This window comes from Heteronotia binoei, chromosome 7, assembly GCF_032191835.1.
Source record: "Heteronotia binoei isolate CCM8104 ecotype False Entrance Well chromosome 7, APGP_CSIRO_Hbin_v1, whole genome shotgun sequence".
Taxonomy (NCBI): Eukaryota; Metazoa; Chordata; class Lepidosauria; order Squamata; family Gekkonidae; genus Heteronotia; species Heteronotia binoei.
In genome coordinates, this window is record NC_083229.1 from 94893129 (window position 1) to 94919626 (window position 26498).

Sequence of the window (26498 nt, forward strand, 5' to 3'; positions counted from 1 at the left end):
AGATGTTTTCTAGTTGTGTGACAATAATGACGATGTAAACAATGAAAATCTTCAAGTCTGGGTGAATCAGTTTGTTGTTGTTTGGTTGCACAGGATTTTAGTCCTGTAGCTCTTTTTGATTTAACTAACATGTAAGGATACCTGCACTACCTTGTTCACTGCCAACATATAGCAACCAGAAGAATTTTCATGATCCTCTCTCACTGCTACCCAAATAGCTGCCTTTTGGAGCTGCTACATAAAATCCACCTGAAGCTGCAAGCAACTATTTTCTCAGCTTTGCCAGAAAAAATGAATGGGCACTAGAAATTAATTCCCAGACAAGCAAATACTTCTTAAAAGAGAAAGTAGCTGTGCTGACCAGAATAGCTAAACTAGCTGGTAGGTAGTAAGAACATAAAAAAATGTGTGTGGTGTGGCTCAGGGTCACAATCAGGGAGAGGCAGGGCTCTTGTCTCCCACCCACCCACTTTTCCAGAGCCAAAATGGTCCTGAGAGAGGTATCTCACCCATTTTGGAGCTACAGATGCATAGTGTGCTGCATGTGCAGGTCCAAAATGGGGCAGATAACTTTACCCTGGCACTGTTTTGGCTCAGGAATGCAGCTCAAGGTGAAGCAGGAGCCCCTCCCCTTATGCCAGGGTGCTGAACTAAAAGGCCCTTGCAGAGTTGTAAAACGATGTCCCAAGCAGCAGTTGTGTGGTTGTGGGGAAAGTGGATTATATAGCTGGCCCAATAATGCAGAAAACTCAGGTGCCAGAAAGGTGGGTGACTTGTCAGTGGTTGAGGATGGGACCTCACTGTTACCCTCTGCCACTGACTAGCAAAATTTCAATAAATACTATTATGTAAAATAATAAGAATAAAAAATGCAAATTAGCTTGATCTCAGAATTCAGGCTGATCACAAAATTTTGTTGCCCAGGTACAGATTTTTAAAGTTTTTAGCACTGAATGTTCATATCAATATGACTGCATCATAATAGTTCAAAAGGCATGGTGGTGGTGGTGGAAAGTGCCATCAAGTCACAGATGATTTATGCAACCCTGTAGGTTATTCAAGGCAAGAGACCTTTGCCATTGCTTGCCTTTGCACAGCAACCCTGGACTCCCATCCAAGCACTAATCAAGGCAGACCCTGCTTAGCTTCCAAGATCTGATGATATCAGACTAGTCTGGGCCATCGAAGTCAGGGCACTCCAAAGGCATACATTAATCATATTCCTAAGTAGAGCCATACATGTAATTACAATGGCAACAAATGATTGGCAGTTCTTGTTATGGTAATAACTGCCTCCTGGCATGAAGAACACAGTTTTGTTTTAACAAATTTTATTCTAGCAAATGTATTCAGACATACAACTAATGTATATATTTTGTTGGTTATCTTGACTTCTGATCTTGGATCGTAATAAATCATTGATTGATTGAACTGTGCCACCTGGCTTGCCTTGGCTCCTGTTGAGCCTCATATTTAGTGGACATTCAAAAGGCTGTTAAGTTAAAATTAACAAGAGCTGGAGTGAGAAGGGACATATGAAAATCTGATCCACACGTTCCCTAAGACAGTAGAGCACTTGGCAGCTGCTACTAGTTTTTCTTGGAGTTTTCTTGCTCCTTTGTTGAAAGGCAACAATGTTAATAATACATAGGCCTCAATACAATTCCTTTTTTTTTCCAAGCAGGCATGGTGGTTCACTGATTCTGCCCCCGCACCCCGTCCTTATACCTTTTCCTGTCTATATATCTGCAGGAGATACATATGCACATATATATTTATGTGTACATACCTATTATATGCTGACCAGTCACTTTTCATGCTTCAATCTGCCATTTTAATTCACGTACCATTCTTGTTATCATTTATGTTTGTTCCAACTAAACCTTATAAATAAATTATTATAATTGTTAATTATAATTTGATGGCAAGAGTCTTTATGTTTGTGCATTGTCATTGTTTCTCTCCTTGTGGTACAGAAAAGCAGAGACTTGACATCTGTCCATTTGTTTATTGTATCGAAGCCTGCTTGATCACTTCATAGTGAATAGAAGGAACTCCCAAAAAGGCTATTCATTCTGGGCATAAGGAAAAAGAACGTTTCTGCTTTTGTGAACTGAACTGTGACCAGACAATACATCTCTAGTCACCAACTACAGCCTCATTAAACCGTCAGCCTCTGAAGCCATGAAAGTAGATGATGGCATTTCATCAGCTAAATACTTGGCTGTAAAACAACTTGAAGGACACTGCCCAGTATTTCTCATTCCTCTAGGGCACACCTATTTTCAGAACTAGAGTACAAAGGAAATCTGCTGCCATCTTCTAATTTTCTGACAGCCAAAGTCCTTATATAAACTTTCCCCTATTGTATACACAACATCCTGCATGCACATCTGCATGTATGCAGAATCTCTTTGTGCTTGAATGAACTGAAAGGTAATGGGGGGGAAAGGTGTTGTATTAGCCCATATAGAATCACAGTACAGAGCTGTGTATACTTGAGGCAAACTCATTGACAAGGGTAGCAAAATGGTCAGACTCGCATTTTTTGTCCACTTGAGTAGTTGATATAGATTGCCTCCTGCTTTGTGGCAGATGCGGTTGTGGTTTCTTCTTCACTTACATTCATTCGGCCATGGAAGCACTGGGGGGTGGGAATAACAACAGTGAATTGAAGATAAGTTAATAAGTGGCTAATGGCTTAGCAAAATGGTCTCTATTCTCTTAACAGAGATCCACACTGGGGTGTGTGTTTAACCCAAACAAAAAAACTCTGAAAAAATATCTTACCGGTATTTTTCAGGTTTTTTAATGCTGAAAAGAAATTAGAGTTTCTTTTTGGCTACCAATATAGCTGAGCCCAAATAAAAACTGATATTATTCAGCTTTTCTTTAGGCACAGCTATATGAAGGCGTTTAAAGAGATTGCTATCTCTATAAATGCCTTGTGAGTGCACTCGCTGAGTCGCACCACCACTACAGTGCAGGTTGGAGAAGCTAAATCACGCTGCCGCCATGCCCACAGTGGCATGACTCAGCAAGTTTACTCAGAAGACATTTTAAGAGATCAGTCTTTTTAAGTGCCTTTTTCCCTCCATTGAAAGTAATGGAGGATGGGACCACCGAAAAAATGCTTTAAAAAATACAAAACAGACTATAAAATTATGGAAGCAATTTCAACTTATTTCTAATTCTTGCTGTGTTATTACCCAGGGTAACAGGTGTGCATATGTATTCATGCAAGGTATTTGCAGACATAATGGCAAGCATTGTCCTAAGCTTTTGAGGAAAATCCTAAAAGCGCAGAGGCTTGAAAATCTGTGTATTAGCTATCAACTACTATTTCCACATGGCACTTCAATTTTCTGTAGCTTAAAGACCCTTTGCATGCCCTCTTCCCTGCCCTACTAGTCATTAGAATGAAAAAACACTATATCCATTCACAAATCAGCACTGCCTGGTAGTGCTTCATGGATGAAAAAGAGATTTCTATTGTAACTAACTGATGCTGTCTTGCTTCTGATGGAAAATGACAAGACTGAAAAAATCCTCAAGGCATCAGAATAATTGTGCTGTGTAGCAAAGCATCAAAAGCTGAGGATATAGATATGTTGTAATAAGAACAACATAGAATTCACTCAGCCAAACCCATCCCTGCAACACACACATAGCCCTCATAAAAACATCTTACCTGGGGCCGAGTAGTAAGAAAAACTTTTGGCGGCATCATGATCCTTTTCCTCTTCTTTCTAGTGACACACACATAAACAATTATTCTTAGTGCCAGGACCAAAATAAGCACTTTTGAGATTATGTTAATACTAGGCATAAGGCATGTTGTGAAATAAAATACGAGCTCTAGAAAGGAGCTCTGGGTGAGTGCCCCCGCCTTGCTGTCTTCCCACCAAAGTGAAAGCATTCATTCCCCCACTCCCACCTCAAGGGGAGCTAATCTCTGCCATCTGGAGAGAGTTGTGATTCTGAGTGATCTCGAGACCTCACCTGGAGATTAGAGCAACCAAAAAGAGTAATGTGGAAAATGGAGCAGGTAAGAAGCACTAAAGCATCCAGGATAAACCAGCCTCAAATATAAATAATTTCTATTAATATACAAAGCATAGAAACCTTGTGCAGCGATTATTACAAAAGTGCAATGATATCACACCCGAATCCCATAGATTCAAATTCACGATGAAAGTTCTTGTTTTTATAGAGGTAGGTCCGGAGTGTGATAAGACGAGCTGTGAAACCAGAGTCCAACACTCCAATTCTTTAGAAGTAAGCGGTGTAAACGATATTGACAGCAAGGCACATTACTGCAACAGGGATACGCACATTGCCGTTTCACACGCAACTTCTACAAGCTGTATAAACAATATTAAAAATCAGCAATTTTTACAGCAAAACATTCAGAGGTTATTATAAAATTATATACATAGCTTCAATATTATTTATAACATACATGGCATTAGCTCAATCCTTTCTGCAGAATAACAACGGTATTGCAAAACCAAGCATCCAATGACTATATATACACATACAGGTGTTACCAATTACAGCATTCTCTTAAAGTTACAGACAACAAATCCACAGTGAAATACCTTATACAATTCATAAGAAACAGGAAAAATCCCAATCATTAAGTCCATATGGAATCAGGGAATTTAATCTAAAAATCCACCACATCTCTTGTTTTAGTAGCCATTTGTGCATATCAACTTTACCCTGAAGCCAGGTGGGAAACCTTTCCAAAACAAAAAATCTTAAATCATTTGGATCATGTTTCAATTCCCGGAAGTGATCAACAAGAGAAGCTTCAGAAGTTCAGAAACACAAGGATTCTATGTTTTGTATATTAATAGAAATTATTTATATTTGAGGCTGGTTTATCGTGGATGCTTTAGTGCTTCTTACCTGCTCACCTGGAGATTGGCAGCAATGGTTCCCCAGGAGGAAATGGCTGGAAATTGATTTATCAGCTTTTTTATATGTAGCAGCATATATCATTTCCCTCTTCCCCCTTTGTTTTGAACAACAACCCTGTAACATAAGGCTCACTACTTGAATCTTAGACTATGCTTGTCATTTTTTGTAAGTGATACCAGGATTGCTGTCTAAATTCCATACTATGATTTGAAGTTATTCTTAAATTATACCTGAATAATTTCTGTCTAAAATCTGTAATTGACTAGTAACACCTGTACTGGAAAGGAAAGAAAAGGGCCCCTGTGCAAGCACCAGTTGTTTCCAACTCTGGGGTGATGTTGCTTTCACAACGTTTTTTACGGGGTGGTTTGCCATTGCCTTCCCCAGTCATCTACACTTTCCCCCCAGCAAGCTGGGTACTCATTTTACCAACCTCAGAAGGATAGAAGGCTGAGTCAACCTTGAGCCAGCTACCTGAAAACCCAGCTTCCACCAGGGATCGAACTCAGCTTAGGACTGCAGTACTGCAGTTTTAAGACTCTGCACCATGGGACTCTGTACTGTAAAAGACTGCCTTAAATACTGAACTGGCTGTATTTCAAGCATGAGAACTTACTGAAGGGTAAGTTTGTTAGCTGCTACTACATATAAAAAATTAAGAGAAGTTTCTGAAGAACTGAAACAGTATGCTGTTCTTTGACTTCTGTATAATGTTTCTGAAATTAATAACATTTTAAAACTAATATAGTTTGTTTTCTAGTATAACATTGTAACACCTCCGGAGGGGTTTTCTGTTTTCACAGTTATCTTAAAAAGTGCTATTGCCTATGAAGTTACAGTCAAGTTTGACCACTGTATGAGGTTGTAAAAGTCGGTCTTTTTTTCTTGTCTTACTTTATATTGTTTAAATATGGATTTAGTGTGGATATATTTCATTACATATTTTGGTGTTGTTTAGATTTTTATGTGGTGTCCTTCAGCCCTGGACCTGAAGAAGAGTGTTGGAAATGGAGAAACAGGATTGACCTCCCATAGTCCTTGCTGAATTCATATTGCAACCTTATGTGTTTATAACATTTCTGTTGTTTATTATATGTAGTTACACTTTGTTACAATTTGTTATATACTTTACATCACTTATAGTATTTGGTGGTTTTTCAGCCTTGTAAGCACTGGTTGACTCACCTGGAGATTGGCAACAGTGGGTCCCCAGGAAGAAAGGGCATTGTACCTGTCTGAGGTCTCACCTGTCCTCAAGTGTCACCCTCACCAGGCCCTACCCCTTAAATCTCTATGAATTTCCTAACCTGGAGTAGGCACCCTATCTCCTTTCCTTTCTCTGCCCCTCTGACTTCAGCTTTCCATTGCCTCCCCCCTCCCTGCAGCCTCTACATAGGAAAAGGACAGTCTCTTTCCACAGTGGGGTGGACCAGAGCAGCTTACATCATTCCCCTCTTCCCCCTTCGTTTTGAACAACAACCCTGTAAGGCAGGTTAAGCTGGAAGTGTGTGACTGGTCCAAAATCACTCGGTCAGCTTCCACATCAAGAATGTGTGTCTGGCAGACTCCCTTCTGAAGCCCTAACTTCTATGCCCTCCTCAAATTCCATCAAAGAATCTCCAGAAATTTCCTACCAACCTGGAACAGGCAGTCCTAATCAGGACTGGCCCCAATGAGTTATGCCTCAGAGGCCTTTAGTGATACCTTTCAGACCAACAGTCTGTCTCTGATAACATTATTGGTCTTAAGTACAGGACATCAAGCTCTCTCTATGTCTTGCATTTCCTCCATATATCTTTCTCTGTATCTGGACACCATTCCCCCCCCCCTTTCCAGAGGAGGATAGGGAAGAGTTCTCAGCCAATCAAAGGAAGCTATTCTCTGGCTGTTTCCTTCCTCCTCCCTCACTCAGCCAATCGAGGAAAGGGTTTCTTTCCTCTGTGAATCGGTGTGATAGGCTGCTCAGCCAATGGGAGAACAGGGAGAACCAGTAACTACCAGAACTAAGGATGGTTGCCTTTTATTGACAGAATCTACTTCGCTGGGTAGCAACAGCCACTCGGGCAGAAGAGAGGAGCAGGCTTAACCAATGGCATGCAAGTCATCTTGATCGATAATTTGACAGGCCAAAGGTTGATGCACCACAGTCCCACCAAGTCCCAACCAATCAGGTTGCTCGAATTTGCCAAGACAAAAGGGGAATTATGTATAAAAATAGAGTCTAAGGGAGCAGCTCCTAGAAAAATCTAAAAGTGTGCCTAATAGATTATTCAGACCTAGATTAAAGTGAAGCTTTCAGCTATATTATGTACCTCTGATAACAACTATTCATATGATTAACTCTATGAAGCTGAGGAATGGAGAAGAAGCAACTATGCTTTTCCCATACCCACAGCAATATATTACCTTGCCTATATTTTTCAAGATGCTTTGTTTTTCAGTGTAAGAGAATAAATGTTATCACACCTGAGTCACTGCTGGTACAGACATCAGTGTTAATTACCTGGCTATGTAAAGAATAACATAGAATATAGCAGTAAAATCACTGAACAATTACCAGAAAAGCCTGCCCATATCTCCACAGATCTAACAAACTGCTTACTTCTTATAGTGAACAACAGCTGCAGCCATGGACAAGATGAGTATTAGCAGCAAGACAATAGCTCCAGCTCCGGCACCTCCAGCTATGGCAAGGATATTCTGCTCATAATTCAAAGGAACTAGGAGAAGAAGGATGGAAAATATTGTTAATACTTCTCAGGGGTAAAAAAAAAAGTAAATAATTTGTACCATCTGATTCACAGAAGTGATTCCACCAAGTATTGTAAAACTCAGTAGACGAAGAGATACTTATATCTAATGATCCGACATTAACAAAGTGGTTCAAAGCAGAAAATTTTTGATTCAATTGATTTGTGGAGGCCTAATTAATTGAAAGAAAATAAGAAAACACTTGTAATCGTCTTTAACTATCAGTGTAGTACTGGGAATCTGAATTGTATTTTGGCAGAAATTTCACATTTAAACAGTTAGTTCTTTCATGCATGAACATATCTTGAGTATCCACAAGCTGCATAAGAACTTTTACAGATCTATTAGATCTACCTGCATTGGTATAATCCATAGTATCATGCTGGCCCAACCATCTAAAGTCCAAGGAGTGTATTGGGAGTGGGAAAGTCACAAACTGGATAGTGATTACAGTTGTCTGCCTAGAATACCCAATGGGGTGAAGGAACTCTCTTCAGTAAGGGCACTCTTGCAACGATTTTAGAGAACCCATTTAGATTATAGGCCAGTAGCAGAAAAAATGGCCGTGTTTGTTGTATTCAGACAGGAAGCATCATTTCTATGAAATAGGCATCTGCATGACAGAGAGAGGGCATTGTGGTTTCTGTGACTGCAGGAGATTGAACAAGGACTGCCTGGGGCTCAAAATAAATTTGTTTTTGTGCTGAATTATTTGGGAGCTTTCCTTTTGCTGGGCTGACTTAATTACAGCGTATATGTTCAAGACAGAGCCAGGTCAAAAGCAGACACAATTGTTCACAATACTTCTCTGTCACAAATGGCACTGGACAAACTGTCACCTTCCCCCTCAGAGCAAATTAGATATGTTTCCAAAGGTGTTCTTTTAAAAAAAACCATTCCCCTGCTTTGAGTATGAAGTCGTCTTACAAATGCAAACAAGAAATCTTAGACTGTGATCTTCTGAAAAGGATTCTGAAAATTTGGAGTCTTTGTGCTACTTTACATTTTGTAGCAGATTTCAGATGCTATCACTTCTTGAAACTTCTGACAGACATCTATCACAACTACATAAAGGTTAGTTTAAAAACAGAATATGTGTTCTTCAAAGTAGTCTCCTGTGTGTATTTTACCAAGAAACCAAAATCCCTAAAGATGGAGGCAATACTCCCTCATGGCGTTCATCCCTTAACAGCCTGGTGAAACAGATAAATTAATAGTGCAGTATTACAGTTTGACAATTGAAAGCAAGAGACAGCATTCCTCAAAGCCATGTTAGTGAGTGTGGAATCTGAATATTTGCCTCTCCAGTTCAAATCTGAATTCCCAAGTATCTATTAGAGTGATTTAAAAAATGTAAAGATCAGTTTATTCATTTTATTTATGTGACTTTTAACCTTCCCTCCCCCACAAGCAAGTTCAGGGCAAGGTCCAACATAGCAAAAAACATATGAGGATTAATATAATCAAATAAAAATCTAGAACACAATTTAAACTACAAGATGGTGAGATGGCAACAAATAGGCCATAGCTATATAACTATGTGGCACCAGGAGGGCCATTGTAATAATTGGGCTTAGCTTCTATCCAATAATATTAGTTGGTATACTAGGTCACATATCTAGATGAAGGAGGATGGTAGGGTAAGGGAGGCCAGATATAGTGAGGCACCCCCACCTCAACCAAAGACCTGGTGGAACTGCTCAGTTTTACAGGCCTGGCAGAATTATAAGAAGTCCAGCAGGGCCCTGATCTCAACTGGGAGCGTGTTCTACCAGGCTGGAGCAAGAGTCAAGAATGCTCTGGTTCTTGTTGAGGCTAGATATATGTCAGGACAGGGATCTCCAGTAAATGTTGTTCAGCCAAGTGTAGAGCTCTTTGGGAAACATATCAGGAGATATGCTTACTGCTTCCTTCATCTTCCACATAATCTAAATTGGGATTAGTGCCCCTTCTCAATTTGTAGGTGATTCAGAACTCCCACTCCATCCATAAAACTGTTCTCAACAAAAGGTAGGGCTCTGGGAAAGGCAAAAGACAAAGGTTGAGAAGGAGCTTTCTTCCCACTAGAATCTAGGTAGTAACCACTTATGAATCAGGCTGAAGATACTCCAAAAAGAAGGTGGCTTTTTCATTTAGGGAGAGGGGACTGTGATGTATCCCAATCACACAGCCCTGGCGTGAAGTGAGTGGGTCAGATTGTAAATATTCCTTAGCAGTGCCAATATCCAAACCTCTACAGTCCTATGCATATGCAGCAAGGGCTGTTTTTAATGAAACAAAATGGTGTTAGTCTATTGTCTACAAAAACTCTGTGCAGGGAAGCAGGGTGGAAGTGGTAGAGCATCTGTTTGGCATGCAGAAGGTCCCAGGTTCAACCCCTGGATCTTCAGTAAGAATGAAGTTGTAGGTGATGTGAACAGACCTCAGACTGGGACCTTGGAGAGCTGCTGCCAGTCTGAGTAGACAATACTGAACTTAAGGAACCAATGGTCTGATTCAGTATAAGGCAGTTTCATGTGTACGTGTGTGTGTGTGTGCAATGCGGTGAAGCAGGTTATGCTTAAAGAAAGTGACTGGTGGAAGATCACCCAACAATAGCTTCATGGCTGGGTGGAAATTTGAACCTGGATCTCCCAGCTCCTGCTCCAGCATACAATCCACATCACACCATCACTCAAAGCAGTTTACACTAATAATAAGCACAACTGACTAACAAATACCTTAAATTGCTACACAAAAACATCTAAGGTCAACAAAAAAAGATCTACAAAATAGCTCTGCTTTGCAAGCTGTCCTGAAAGAAGCAAAAATGATGCAGCCCACAGCAGCATCAATGCGATCCCTCAGGAAAAGCCCGCAGACAGGCCATGGCCTTTTATGCTTCTTTTAGTTAGATAGTAGACAGCATACATTGGTGGAAACTCCCAACCAGGCCTATGCAAAGGTCATCCTTCAGGTGCATGCATCTCAGTCAATGAAATGAACCTGGAAATGCACTGACATTTAAGGTAGTTGGTCTAATACTGGGATGACAAATGCCAATCAACGGACAGGCCACAGCATTCTGAACTATTTAAAATTTCCAAGTTGTCTTCAATGGCTGTTCCTTGTAGAACTCATTACAGTAGCTGAGCCTTGAAATGAAAGTGGTGGTGTCCAAGAGACAGTACAATTTATGAGCCAGATACAGCTGGAGACACTCTTGGTACCACTGAAAGCATTCCTGGCAGCAATGGGTGCCGTCCTTTTTTTTAGGTTGATTTTTAGCTCTTCACTTTGAGGGAACTAATTGGGCATGAAGGTGGGATAAAGTGTTTTAAATAAAATAATAATAAATGACCAACAAACAACATGTGCATCATTTATTTCTTATATTTCCTATCAAGGAAAATAGGTGGATGAAAAAACTTAAGCATGTTTTGAAGCCTGGCTTCATTTTCTTAAACTCTGGCCAAAGACAGATAGACACACACACACACATTTTTCTTTACAAACGTCCAGAAATGTTGTGGGTGATTGGTTTCAGCCTTCATTGCCCTAAGTGTGGGTTTTCAAAAGAAATGTTGACAAAACAGTTACAAGACAGTAAAACCTAACAAGTGGCTTGAACAGCTCTGTTAAGTGAAATGTAGTTTGTTATGTATCTTGGCTCAGAGATTTGTACCATGTGTAAGTATACACAAAGCAGAGGAACAGTTCTGTGACGGAAACCACAGAAATACATGCTTGGACTCCAGGGAACGGAGTGTTACACCAAAATCAATGATGTGCCCTTTTCATGTGAGTTCCTCAGAAAACATGTCTTGTGACAGAGCTTTCAAACACTCAAGCATTTCTCACAGAGTTCTTCTCTCCAGTGCCTATCGCTTAAGTCTTCAAACTTCCCTGCAGCTCTAGAGGACACATCAGTCAGCATGACAGTAAACAAGAATGAGGATTAAGATGTTGACAGAAAATATTTGCTAAGAGTTTGTGTTTTGAAATTTGTAAGTTTTATTTAACAACTCCACACTATGGTCAACTGTCATGGTATACACTGGCACCAACAACATTAGGAAGCAGAAGATCTCAGAAGCCAAATGTAGGTTGCTAAGTAAGTGCATCTCCAGAAGGATACCAAAGTTGAGGGTATCAAAGCAATTGAAAGATCAAGGAGAACCAACAAGGACCCACTCACCCTGTCATTCTTCTGGTCAAGCTCATCAGTCAAGGTGGCCAAGGCCATTTCTATTCCAAACCCAGAGCTGAATCCAGATTGAAATGGATCTAAATAATCCATCTCCTCAAAGATTGCTTGAAGATGTGTAGCTACCACCTACACAAAAAGGAATGCTGGCTGTAGTTGTTTAGGTCAGTGAGGTCCAGGGAACTCCTCATTGAGCTCTAGTGACTTTGGATCTGAACTGTTTAAATTCCATACTTCCATGGCCAAATGAAGGTGCCAGAAAGGCGTGATTTGCTACACCTTTGTGTAGCATGCAGGAAGAATATATTTGCTAGAAATATATTTTTCCTGCATAATCCCAGACAATCAGGATTGCATAGTGAACATGATGGTGTAAGACACCTTGTAGAAAATCAAGCCTATTTCCTAGATTCTAGAGGAACCCAATCTCATTAGATCTGAGAAACTAAGCAGGGGTGGCCCTGGTTAGTATCTGGATGGGAGATCACCAAGGAAGTCAAAGGTTGCCATGCAGAGGCAGTAATGGCAAACCACCATGCATCTTGCCTTGAAAACCTTCCAGGGTGTTCATAAGTCAGCTGCAAATTGATAGTACTTTCTACCACAAAAGTGTTAACTAACTAAATAGAACTGTGTTCAGAGTCAAGAGACCTCTAAATACCAATAGCTGAGGAGAAAACAATGGAGAAAGACAACTGTCCTCATAATTGCGAGCTTCCCAGAAGCATCTGACTGGCCACTACTGAAAACCAAAGTACTGGTATAGATTGTCTTTTGGTATGATTCAGAAGGGTTTCAATTCCATTCTTACGCAGTAGCTTTAAATAAACAATTCTAATACTGAATTTATGATTTATGCATATATTGGTCTTTTGTGATGGTAAATGGGAAGGGCTTGCTAAATAGGAATTGGCAAGACCCAGGGAAATGCAGTTAAGTTCATGGTATGCCCAGTTTGTGAACCACAAACTATCAAACTTTTAGCCACGAAATGAACTTGTTCAGTTCGTGAAGCAGCCCCCTCGTGTGCTAACAACACCAAGTTCACAGGGAATCTCTGACTGACTCTCCTCTATTTGCCCTCTGGGTTTGGTGAGAATTGAATTTATGGGGTCTGAGTTACATGCCCCCCCCCAAAAAAAGGTGACCCCAGAAAAGTGCTTTCTGCAGAAATGACAGGCACAGGATCAGAAGGTTCAGAAATACCTCCCCCCTGATAATCCTATACACGCCGTCCAATTTATGTGTAGATTAGATTTAGGGGGTTTGAGTTATGGCCCCCTCCAAAAAGATGCCCCTAGGAAAGTGCAGGGAAATGCACACAGGTTCAGAATGCAAGCTACATACAACAAATGCACAGGGAACCTATTAGTATTTCCGTTGCTTTAAAGTTGTGTTGTTACTTTGACGTTTGGTAAACATCTTGTTTGAACAGAGACAGCCTGTCTGGAAATGTATCTGTTCATGAACTGCTGGAAAATTTGTGTTGGTTCAGGGCCAGCTCGCCCACTAGGCAAACTAGGCAGTTGCTTAGGGTGCCAGGAGGGTGGGGATGCCAAATTGGGCTCCCCACCCCCCTTCTGGTGCCCCAGGCAAGCACCTAGTTTGCCTGCCTCCCCCACCCACTGACTGCTATCGCCGCCAGCTACCACCACTGCCCACCCCATCATTCCCTTCACCTCCCCCCACTGCTCCACACCCCCTGCACCTCCCCCTTCCCTACCACACCTCCCCCCTCCCCGCCACACCTCCTCCTTTCCCTCCTTTTGGACCCTTCCCCACCCCATGTCAATTTCAATACCACAACCAGCTCTAGCGTCGCATTCCAGCTATAAAGTTCCCCCTCCCTGGCTGATCACTCAATTGCGGGTAAAACTGTGTCACGAGGCTGGGAGGTGCTTACAGTCTGTCAGGACCAGAGTCCTGAAAGCGTGACCCCACTGCCACTGACTCCTCCCCTCCCCACTTCCTGGATGGGAGAGGAGTCAGCAGCAGCGGGGTCACGTTTTCAGGACACTGGTCCTGACAGACTGAAAGTGCGTCCTGGCCCTGCAGCGCAGTTTTACCTGCGATTGAGTGATCGGCCAGGGAGAGGGTGCTTTAGAATTTTTGAAATTGACATTGGGTGGGGAAGGGTCCAAAGGGAGGGAGAAGGAGGAGACACGGTGGGAAGGGGGAAGTTGCGGAGCCACGGGGGGGAGGTGTGAGGGCACTTGGGGGAGTGCCAGGCAGTGACCCTGCCTAGGGCGCCATGGGACATTGGTTGGTTGACCTGCCACAAGCTTCAGTTTGTGAACTACAAACCAGCCAAAATCCATCACAATCTTTTGTTTGTGAGCCAGTTCATGCCCATCCCTATTGCTTACACAAAAATTAGTTTCTGGTACTTGCTTTTCCTCCTCCTGCAGCAGCAGCAGCAACTATTAGGGAGGCAGTCTCCCCTTGGTTGCTTTCACCATCACTGATGGTGCAGATGTATGAAATAGGTCAAAATTTCTTGCAGAAGGAGCTCTACAGTTGGACAAAACAATATGCCTATGCTTTCTAGCAGCAGCTCCTCCAGACAGCAGAAGTCAGAAGACGATCTTCCCTCTAATATAATTTCTCTGTCTGGAGAACCTGAACATCATAGGAAATCAGTAATCATGTAAACAGAAGAGCAGAGGTTTACTTTACAACTTCACCTTATTCACTAGAGGCAGGGCCTTTTTGTAGAAAAAAGCCCAGCAGGAACTCATTTGCATATTAGGCCACACCTCCTGCCATCACCATTGTTTAGAATAGGGCTTTTTTGCAGAAAAAGCCCAGAAGCTTATTTGCATATTAGGCCACACCCCCTGGTGCCAAGCCAGCTGCAACTGTGTTCCTGCTATTTAAAAAAAAAGCCCTGACTAGAGGGCTGGAACCTCATAAACTCTCACTGGTATGCTGCAATTTTTGTTAAAACTATCTTGCTACACCCACCCCCACCCCCTGGTCCAAGGAAGGAGAACAAACTGATGCCTCCCTAAGCAGAAAATTGCTTGTAAAATTGGAGGGGGGGGGTTCTTCCCTCATCTGACCTCTTTGCCTGGCATCTTCATTGATTTTGTTTAGGTGTCAGGCCAAAACATTACTTTCACCCAGTCTTTTAATTAAGGAGCTGATCTTCTAACACTATTCTTGTCTGGAAACTTGTTTTGACCTGTCAGTGGTCTGTTTTTACAGTCTATGTTTATATGCCAGCTTAGGTTTTTAAATGGTGGATTTTAAGTAACATTGTGTTTTGTTTTTCTAAGGGGTGTTATGTGACCTTGAGAGATGGCATACAATTTTTCTAATAAATAAACAAACTATGGTACAGAACATCCTCACTATGAGTTTTTCTGGGTTATTTTCACCATTCCATGCTCACATTATTTTGTTTGTGTTTGCTTCCCAGAAGCTTTTAAAAATTGTTCAGCCTCTATGCTACTTAGTGGAGATGCATTTGAAATAAATACATGCCAAGGAACAGGGGCAGGATAAACAAAAAACTTCCTCCCACTTACCGTTTACAGTGACGGTCAACTTTGTCCAATGAGCTCCAGATTCACCTGGAGGACCAAAGTAACAACAGCGGAACATCCCGGAATCAAATGTTGTTACATTCCAAAGTACAATTGTGTTTGCCTGGGTAGCACAGTCGATCACTACCCGTTCTTCGTAATCTGAACCATGAATTGATTGACTGTGTTGAGTACATTTGACTATGGTATCCACAGCGCCTTCATGAACCCTTTCCCATGTCACACGCTTCATTGCTATCACAGGGTCAGTCCCACATCTAAAGGTGACATTCTTCCCTGGTTCTACAATGACATGGGCTCCTGCTGAGACTGGGGATGTAAAGTTTCCTGTTAAACAGATAATAGGAGAAATAAATGTTTGTATCAATGTATATATTTACACCCTTAACACATTTTACAGAGATACATGCCCCATGAGTACAATATTCAGCAGTCAATCATAAATTAGTTAAAAACAATTAGAAACTCAGTCACACAGTAATCAACAATTGTCTAAAAAGCCTAGTTAATATCAAGAACTTCTAAGGACCAGTACAGCCTATGGCACCTATGAGCATCTCAGTAGAGAGTGTTTGATGATTCATCATAGAGCCTTTTCCCTAGTTAGATGGCATGCACTCCCCTCTGTAGTTTTAGAGGGGAGATATAGAAAGATCCCTAAGAATGAGAGGCTCTGCCCTTGTGGAGTAGGGGCCATCGAAACTGTTGAATATGTTCTCCTTTCATGCCAATTTTACCAGGAGATACGGGCAAGGTTAATTACTCCCTTGATAAGCAGATTTCAGAGCCATTTCAGTCTTTCTAATTTTGAGATCACTAGGAAGTTTCTTATGGGAGTAAACCCACAAATTACAGGTCTTTGTGCAAGGTTCTTTTCAATTGGATGTCGAGTTCGCAATGATATATTATGTTCTGAAGCCAAATTTTAATTGCTATTTTATATAACTTCCCACTGTTATCTTATGCGATGTTCAAATATTTTGTAAGTATTTTAGCTTTGTTTTTTAGCTTTTGTAAATTGTTTCTGATTTGTGCTGGTCATTGACCGTATTAAAATTGAACGAATGAATGACGACAATAAAAGTAGAGAAGAGATTTTTTTTTTTTTAATCATGTGGATGTATTTGCAGGATAAAGCATTTCCAAGTCCTCTGCTCCCCATTGAATATTCCCTCTTTTGCAGCAGAGTTTAAGCAGAAATGGTCCAGGCAGCCAAGCCTTGTCACACAAGACTCTTTTTTGTGGAACTGTGCTTCCTCAGAAGTACTATATATGACATCTTCTTAGTAAGAAAAACACAGCAATAAGAGCTAACTAGAACCCAGAATTGTAACCAATTCCCATTATTGTCACCCACAACCTCCCAAGCATCCTATCCCTTACCAAATCATTTGAAAACACAGAACAATCTACACTTTGCCCATCATTCACTCTTGGTTCATGCAGCCCTCCTGTGCCAATCAATACATTCATTGGTACATGATTGCCTTTGTGTTCCCATTTGAGTGCAGCACTCCAAGAACACAGAGTCCACTAATGCAACAGAAGTTAGTCATTACAATAGGCAAGCAAAGCAAAGTGGACTCCTATGCTTAATTTTTTTTTCCCCAAGGAGATAAATAAATTCATGGTGGAGACCTTCCAAACAATATTGCGGTCTAGGTAAAATGCAAGCATAACATGCGCCTACAGAAAAAAATATCTTTTGCAAAAGATCATTACAAATAGCATATATTAATACATCATATAAGAGCTACACAATAAACTTTTCAGCACTTCTCAAGGACTGCAAGAGCACAGGACTGATTCCTCAAGTGATTTTGCACATGCCATCTAAATGCAGGAAAATTACTAATAAGCAGGGCTGTGGCCAGGATTAGAAAATTCAGGAGGGCCCTCATTTTTTCAGAGGGCCCCCAATGGAAGGCAGCAGCAGCTGTGGCTCTCAAGTGCCATTCTCTGGTTGCTCCCTCCTCTGCTGCCCCCCCCCCATGATTCATATCTCGTGGGACAGGTGGTGGAGCAGCCACCAGCCTCCCACGCTATTTAAACGGCCTGTTGATCAGCTGATTGGTGGGCCCTATAAATAGTGTGAGAGGTTGGCGGCTGCTCCACCATCCCTTCTGCACAATTTCAATTACAGGGGAGAGGGCAACAGAGGGGAGAACCGTTGCCTCCTCCACCGCCCTTCCCCCCATGATTTCAATCATGGGAAAGAAGAGTGGGGAAGGCTGTGGCAGGCCAGGAAAGGACCATTGCAGCCCTCCAGCAACCGCTGCCAAGGGGCCCAAGTCAGCCCCCCCCCCCAGGACCAAAGTCATGGGGCAGGGCCCCCACAGCCCACCTACGGGCCAGCTAATAAGCAAAGAGTGATTTAATGTGTTCATGTTACTCAGGGATCTCAAGGAATTCATTTTGTTCTTGTCTCAGAATCCACATTTTTATACGCTTTTCTGTGTACAGAGGATGTCAGATACTGCATTCTGGAGTGGCAATACCTTCTCATTCTCCAGTTTGAGAGCCAGTTTGGTGTAGTGGTTAAGTGCATGAACTCTTATCTGGGAGAACTGGGTTTAATTCCCCCCTCCTCCAGTTGCAGCTGCTGGAATGGCCTTTGGTCAGCCATAGCTCTCTTTGGAGTTGCCTTTGAAAGGGCAGCTGCTGTAAGAGCTCTCTCAGCCCCACCTACCTCACAGGGTGTCTGTTGTGGGGAGGGAAGGTAAAAGGAGATTGTTACCACTTTGAAACTCGGAGATTCAGAGTATAGGGTGGGATATAAATCCAATATCTTCTTCTTTCCTTTCAGTAGCTGAATAATGTGCAAGCTTGTGAAGAATGAACACCATTATTTTCTAATTTGGATAAATTCTGGATAGTCTGGATAATTTGGATAAATTTTGGATAGTCTTCTGGATAAATCCTTGCAAAGCAGCTCAGCCTAAATTCTGGACATTTCTAGTGAGTTTCAACACTCACTTTCATACAGATAGTCAGGATCATTTCAGCAGTTTTAAAGAAATTTCTTGTTTTCAGAGGGATGTTCTTGTTTTCTTGACGGGTGAGCTTTAGGAACAGGAGAATTCCTGAAGTTCCTTGGAAGGCCATGCTAAGAAAAGCTGCCTCAGAGCTGTGCCCCTTTGAAGAGATTATACTCTTCAACCACTGATTGGGGTGGCCTCTCAAAATAGCTTTCTCCCTTGAAAGAAGCTAAAATAACTAGTGGATTGATACATTGCAAGTTCATGCAGCTCTCCCAAAGACAGAAAAATTATCATTTTTAATCAAAAGGTTTCCCCTTCGAAACTGAGATCACTGGGAATTACTGTCACTCTTTCTGATTGTTCTTATAAGAGTGATCACACATTTCACATAAATGGGTACCCAGATCCAACCACAATGGGTAACACCTTAGCCATCAGCTGCCTCTGGTCTCGTCCTCCTTCAGATAAGTGAACTAGGGGAGGGCTGTACGGCAGCTGCAAGGGAGAGATTATCAAAGGCTCCCCTTCACGTTTCCTGTCCTTAGACATGTACATTCTCACGCTTCCAGTTTTAGCAACACAGGAGTGGGAAGAGCACTAGGAAGGAGTGAGCATGATGTGACTCAAGAAACAGGGAGCCACTAGGAAAGGAATGGAGTACCCCTTTCATTGTGTGCCATGTTGAGCTTCCACCTGGTTCTCTTCCTTACTTAGGACAAAGTAAAATTACTAAAAACTATGTTGACATTTCTCAGCTGCCTCTTGCCATCTATGACTTGGTAAAAGACCCCAAGTTTTTCTTCCATAAAAAAGTTCACTGGCCCATGGCAGCTTTAATCTCTTCATCGGTAAATAGTTAAAACTGCAAGAATTTCCATCCAACTTATTCTTCTCCCCTCTCAGAATGCATGTGTGTGTCGTTTTTATAGTTGCCCATCATGGGTTGCATTGGTTCCAGGTGTATGACTTCTTAAGCCACACTCTTCAGTTTCTTGTCCGTCTTAGTTCAAACCTCATATTTTGTCCTTTAAAACTTTCTTTTAGTGAAATGTAACGATTAGAGTGATTTGAGATGCTGGTACATTACATAGAAGCTGTAACTCTGCAAAGTGAATGTCTTATAGCAAGGGTATTACAAATGTTTTATACTGGGATGTTGGTTTTCTATATGGTCATAGATATTTCTCTGTCAGTGGCACATAAGGTTCATTTCCATATTTACAAATTTTGTCTGATGCAGTTCTTTAAGGAGCCAGTGTCAGCTCTTAAATACTTCGGGGGGGGGGTTATTGCCTGGTGCTCTTTACCAATTGGGTTAGGTTAGTGCTTCCTTATTTCCCAGTTGCAGAGAAAGGCGAGGATTTTTGTCACAATAGTTGACTAAACAAATGTTGTTTCCTCAAAATGAATCCCCAAGGGACTCAGACTTCACCTTCTGGTTTCCTAGCCTGTGCTTCAGAGGTGGGAAAAGAACGCCCTGGGGTTGTAAGAGACATGCTTTCTTTCCCGCAGTCCAACTCCATCCATTAGCAAAGAACCAGTGATGGTAAGCTGCTATCCTCCTCATTAGGGAAAGCCCATTATTACATCTATTCATTGTTCTATAACTATGTCTCCCTCTGGTGGCATCTCAATAGTGTCCGCAAATGAAGAGGACTGTCTTCACTTGGAAGCACTGCCTTTCAGCCAGTGACCAAGCCTAGCTGTTGCTAATGTTAATCTATGCAGTGAGCTTGGCTTTCTCATCTTCCTAGCAGATTTCTTTTTTGTTGTCACCACCCTTGATCATTCTATAGATACAATGACAGCTGATCAATAAAATAACAAGAGAGTAATAAAACAGGCTATTTGTGCCAGATCTTGTCTTAGTATTATGTCATTGAGATCTTATTATTTCATCATATCATAAAAGCGCCTGTTTCAGACTTTGTGCCACTCTGAGGCATTCATGCAGTACACTCATACTGCCATTAACTGAAGGCATGACCTTATCTCATGAACTGGTATATTGTATGAAAGATACAGCCTGTCCTATAATTTATTATCTGAGCATGAGTTTCTCAGAAAGAGGAAATGATGCTCAATCTCTATGGCCATATGAATCTCTCATGCTAGTGGAGGATTATGTACTACACTGAGGATGAAATTGCTGACATTGTTCTGTGTCTTCACTCTATTACTGTTCCACTTGTATGGTTATACAACCTTAGCTGTAGATGGGAAAATACAGGACTAATTAAATCCATCATGACACTATTATGACTGTAAAACAGATAATTTACCAAATTTTTGACACCAGGGATAGAAAGCAAATCTTTAATTCCTTTGGAATTTCAGTAGGAACTGGACATCTCATTGTTGTTGTTTTAATGCAGACAGAAAATTCTTCGCCCATATTGAACCTTTACACTTATACTTTAGGACATTTAAAATTAGAACTATGAACTGTCTCTCAAAGTTTAGTTAGCCCAAGTACAGAATGAGAAGAGTAAGAACTCTGAGGAAATCATCACCTGATGAAATAAAATTTTCACTTAAAGAAAGTCTGCACATGTATGTGCACAATCTCTCTCACACAGAGAGCAGTTGCCATAATTAAACACTTTCTTCAGCAGTCACAGGTTCAGTCACATGGAATATGTTTCATAAGCACCTTTGAATCACTAACAAATATTTGATTTTGTCTTTAAGACAACTCTTGAAAGTGCAAAGATACATATAGATATCTGATTTACTTTGTTCTTAGTATTAGACATACTTGTATAAATTGAAGTGCAGAATGTTATACACATGATATAGAATAATAATTGATTTGAATATCACAAGTTGGATCCAATGATACTTTTCAGTGACAGAAGGAATTTTTGTCATGAGAATGTGACTTTCTCACCTCCAAATCCTGTTGCAGTTTGAAATTGTCGACAGCATGCAACTCCTAGGGAACACAGGGCTAGTGATAACAGCAAGAAGGGCAAAATGAAAGAAAGAGGAAATCAGCAAAAATCCTCCCCCTTCCATTTGCAAAGATCTACTGCTGGATCCAACCCAAAGTTGCTGTGTTTGAAAGCAACAGCCACTAGGAAGCAATGCAGAAAATTGCATTCTTTTATGGGGCCAATTTGGATCACTTCATAACTTAAACCAAGAGATGCAGGGATGCACATAGATCTGAATGACAGAATGCAGAGCTGGAAAAATACACAAGGTATTTACCATTTTGCCCAACTGTAACCTAAAGTAAGTATTACCATGATGGTACTAAACTTAATGAGGAGATACATACAATAAAGTCCATCCTCATCCCTCTTTGTAAAAGAGTAGTCATTTCAGGGTAGTGTAATTTAGAGAAATTTAAAAAATTTGGAGATAGACAGATAGATATGAAGGAAGGTGTAATTTAGACTGAAGAACCAGCAAGTGCGGGCTCGTAGCTATGAGGAGCCTGTGGGGGCATAGCCCCCTGACTGCTAGGCAGGGCCCCCTGACTTGGGGCCTCTAACCAGCCTCCAGTGCCTCGGCTGCATCCTTCTCCATTCTGCCGTCATCATACATCATTGCTTCTGCTTGCTTAGGGGATGTGATCATACACAGTTGTGTCTGCTTGCTTAGGGTCTGGAAGAATTCTCTGACCCCTCAGCAAGCAGAAACAACAGGGCACTTTTGGAGCCCAGGACTGAAAGTTAAGCTCCCCATTGCTTCTGCTTGCTTAGGGGCTGGAAGAAATCTCTGACCCCTCAGCAAGCAGAAACAACGGGGCACTTTCAGTCCCCAGGACTGAAAGTTAAGCTCCCTGTTGCCTCTGCTTGCTTAGGGGCTGGAAGAAATCTCTAACCCCTCAGCAAGCAGAAATAACGGGGCACTTTTGGAGCCCAGGACAGAAAGTTAAGCTCCCTGTTGCTTCTGCTTGCTTAGGGGCTGGAAGAAATCTCTGAGCCCTCAGCAAACAGAAACAACGGGGCACTTTTGGAGCACAGGAGTGAAAGTTAAGCTCCCTGTTGCTTCTGCTTGCTTAGGGGCCGGAAGAAATCTCTGACCCCTTAGCAAGCAGAAACAAAGGGGCACTTTCAGCACCCAGGACTGAAAGTTAAGCTCCAGTTAGGCTGATGTTGGGCTAGAGGGCGCCTTCAAGAAGAGGCTGTCTGGCCCTTAAGTGGGGCAGCAGGGGTAAGGAGCGGATGGCTCCATTGCAGGCAGGGCAGGGTAGGGTAGGCTGGCGCACACAAGTGGAGGTCCCAGCTGCAGTCCACGGCTGGGGATCAGTGGAGAGGTGATGTTCACCTGCAGGGGTTTTCTGGCCTGATCTTGCTGGCCACCCAAGCGAGGGTGGGAGCTGTGCTTGGGCAGCCTTGGCTCGCCCTCCAACAGGAAGAAATCCGAATTGGAGGTCTTGTAGCCCCAGAAGTCAGTTGTGACTTGGTGGCGCCTTCCACCACCACCCCCTTGTCCCGCCAGGCTTGCCTAGCTGGATCATGCTATAGGTAAGGACAGGAGACCGTGCAGCACGTATCTAAACCTCTGAGTGGCTTTCCACCAGAGCTGCTGGAAGAGGGGTGGAAAGGGATCACTTTGGGGCAGCTGTGGGGAGGGGGAAGGCTGTATGGCAGCGAGCTGGCAGCTTTCCTCCTCAGCGGTGATAGGAGAGAAGGCCATGGAGGTTGGGGCCACTATGTGCCCCCTGAAAAAAATCAGGCCCGCCCAATTCTTCAGATCCTGGCTACGGGGCTGCGCAGGTGGGAGGTTTAATTAACTCTCTTCCCATGTCAAATGTATATTCTTCCATGTACCTTCCCTTCCTCAGTTTGGGAGTGATTTGGGACAGAGTAAAAGCAAGTTGGGAGTGATTTGGGACAGAGCTGCGATGAGCAATAGAAGGATTTTTAACAGCCACCATACCCACACCTTTTTATACTCTGAATGGTTCCTTCAGAATCTGTTTTCATTAGGAAGTGCTTCCTAGGTCCTGTTACACACATGATTCCCCCCTAGGAAGAGAGAAAAGGAGTTGTGTATTTGTGTTGTTGGTTACTATATTTGCAAAAGATTAAGAAACTATGTTATCCTAGCCTGTTGTTTTAAAATTATAATTCAAATAAAGAAAATAATATTGCTGTTCTCAGCAAAAGCATTTTGGTGATGATGGTGGAATTTTAAATATTCTGGCAGAAATACACCCCTTTCCCCTTTGCTGCTTCTTTTTATTCAAAGTGTCCCTCCCCACAGATAAGCTGCAGAGGAAAAATGATCACATGAATATCTGAAGCTGTCTTGCACCTTGTTAGACCCTTTTCCATTTACCTCATTATAATCACTGTCAGAAGCCCTGGGGTCCCGGGCATGGAAGGGTGTTCTGCAAAACCTGCTGTCTGAAAACCTTTAAATGAAGAAGTCAGATAGAACCTGGCAGCTTTTGCATGCGACACCTGTGATCTACCATTCAACCTTCTTCTTCCCATTATAACAGCCATTTAAACTGCAGTCAAGAGGACTAGGATCTGAAACACTTGGGCCACTTTGGGCAGCCACTCGTGCAAAACCAAACACCCACAGAAGTGACTTTTTGCACTTATTCAAATCTTCCAAGACAGCAAGAACACCTGGATCTATCAGCAAGGAAACCATTTCGCTTACCTGATGGGACAACCTGTACCTTCTTTTCCCACACTCCATATGGGAAGATCTGAAAAGAGCATACATATAAGCCAATATCTGCCTCAGTGGTCCTGTTGAAAACCAGGGATTTATCATTCACAGTACGATTAACAACATTTACTCTGCCTTCATATGCGTTAGTAATATATAGGTCATGGGGCAGTCTGAAGACTGCAATTGTCTCTTTGCCTTTGCTCTTAATCCATGACATTTGGGTTATAGTTGCAATCTTTGGATAGACACATTTAAGAGTCATATTACTGGTAAGTTTCACGGTTGAATCCACAGTTTCTCCTTCCTCTGCAACAAAGAGACATCCTACCAAAACAAACAAAAACAAAGAACTCAGAAAGGCATTAGCAACGTTAAATGCTGAACCACAGCGATACACACAACCAGCACTGGCAGAATTCAGTGATCAATCAAATGCTTCTAAGGCTAAAATCTTTATATGCATAACATTGTACCCAAATAAAATAAAATTGTACCCAAAAGTGCTCTCAGAAAGACTTGTTTGAAACAACTCTGAAACAACAAAACAACAACCCTATCATAGAAATACTTACAACTTGATGCTTAATGTATTTCCTTTTAATTAAGTCCTGTTTAATTTCAACTGAATTTACTAACCAGGTAAGTATAACACAATATATGAAATTTAAAAAAGCTTATCCATGTTATGTCACAACCTAAATTTCTTACCTTTACACGTTTGTAGAGCTGCAATAAGAATGAGAGCAAGACAATACATCTCCAACAACACTAAACAGAGATACTATGGAGCTTCACACAGGGTTCTGCTACTTCCTGACCACATAGCATTTCCTGAAGGTATTTTTATACTGGTGAAATGAATCAACAAGAAGCAGAGGAATTCTATGATCCTCTGGATAGAAACTGCACAATTTATGACAATTTTATGATAATCTAAGAACTTATTTAGATTTCCCCATTCCTCTTGGAAATTTCAACAGCATCCTAACCCATTTTATCTCACAAGGTCAGAGTAGGCAGAGTGATACCAGCTCATTTAAAACTAAGGGCCTGACCAAGCTTACTTTGCTCACCAAACCCACAGCCCAGTGCTCTGGCAATGCTATTTGATAAGGCTTCTGGCCCTGTGTGTTCCATGAGCTAACCCAAAAAGAGGAGTGCGGCCATATTTTTCACCAACAATAATAAATATTTTTAACATTTTAGTTTGATACTATTATTTAAAAGAAAAAAATTAGAACACCTGATTTTTAAGATAAAAAAAATTGATTTTGTTTTAATAAGAATTGTAAACAAATATTCATTTTGCTGCTGATATGTAGAAACTTGGGTGAACAAAAATGTTTTGGCCTGGTGCCTAAAAGAAAGCAACATAGGTTCCAGGTGAGCCTCAAGGGGAAGGACATTCTATAAGCCAGGTGCTACTACTGAAAAAGCTCTGTCTCTGGTTGCCACCTGCCTCATCTATGGTAGCAGGGTCACAGAGAGCAGGGCTTGTGAGACAGATTTTGTGTTTTTCAGGACTGGAAGCCGTGCCCTATTCATTTTTAACAGGAAGGAAGGAAGTTCAACAAGAAGGAAAGAAGTTTAAAAATGAATAGGGCACGGCTTCCAATCCTGAAAAACACAAAATGCCCTACAACTTACAATAGCACTACAGAAAAGATTAGAATTTCAATAGCCAGTCCATATACAAAAGAACCCCCTCAGGTAAGCTCCTCCATTAGCATGTCATAGCCCAGGAAGCTTCCGCAAGATAATGGCTCAGCCCTACCCCACCTGCCTGAGCAGATATAAATTACTTGCCTACCAACTTCTTCTCAATTTAACCCAGAGAGAACTCGTTTTCTGGATTACACCTCTGAGGATGCCAGTCACAGTTGCTGGTGTCACTGTAGAAGGATCACTGGGCACAGGGCAAGCTTCGAGCTCCTCAAATTGCCTGCTAGGACCGACTATTGCCTGCAAAACAACTGAATTGTCAGGACCCCCTGACCCAGATGACTGCTGGGTGGGGGGGTAGCAATTAATACCTGACTTACTAAAAACAGCAACATAATAGATTTTTACCATTCCCTTTCCAGCCTAGTTACTCCAAATTTCTATAGGCCCTGAGTGAGTTAACTGTTCTCATATGCTTCAACCAGGCCTAAAGAGGACTGGTTGTTTATAAAAAGAAACAGAGATGCCAGACCCCCTCCCCCGCAAAAAAAAAGGAGGACTGCCAGAAATTATTGCAATGTGCCTACATGACCCAGAAGTGACCAAGGTATGTTGGAAGGTGACACAAGCTAATTCTACCATAGAGCTTTGCCCCAAAACCCCCAACACACCTTCATCACTTCTGGATCATGTAGGCACATCATGTTAATTTCTGGCATTTCTCCCCATTCCCAGTAAGTGTATCCCACCCCCCCGCCAGCTGCTCCAAGGGACCTGATAAGCTTAAAGAGGAAGGAGCTT

The 26498-nt window shown here is 41.8% G+C and overlaps 1 protein-coding gene across 1 annotated transcript; it reads right to left on the reverse strand.

The window, feature by feature from the left end:
• Positions 1–1993: 1993 nt before the first annotated feature.
• Positions 1994–24839, reverse strand: CD226 (CD226 molecule). The gene is made up of 6 exons (XM_060242984.1): positions 24744–24839; positions 24021–24359; positions 15394–15738; positions 7529–7646; positions 3662–3749; positions 1994–2644 (listed from the first exon to the last, which is right to left on the reverse strand). The coding sequence occupies exons 1-6, from the start codon at positions 24790–24792 to the stop codon at positions 2534–2536; spliced, it is 1050 nt and encodes a 349-aa protein (XP_060098967.1). The 5' UTR covers positions 24793–24839; the 3' UTR covers positions 1994–2533.
• Positions 24840–26498: the final 1659 nt, after the last annotated feature.

What these genes read in the sequence shown, in the direction of transcription:
- CD226 (XM_060242984.1), bottom strand. Translation starts at nt 24,792, where the DNA reads ATGTATTGTCTTGCTCTCATTCTTATTGCAGCTCTACAAACGTGTAAA. An exon ending in GTTGACCGTCACTGTAAACG is followed by an intron (nt 7,647 to 15,393) that starts GTAAGTGGGAGG and finishes TTCTTCTCCTAG; the next exon opens with TTCCTTTGAATTATGAGCAG. An exon ending in GCTGTTGTTCACTATAAGAA is followed by an intron (nt 3,750 to 7,528) that starts GTAAGCAGTTTG and finishes GTGTGTCACTAG; the next exon opens with AAAGAAGAGGAAAAGGATCA.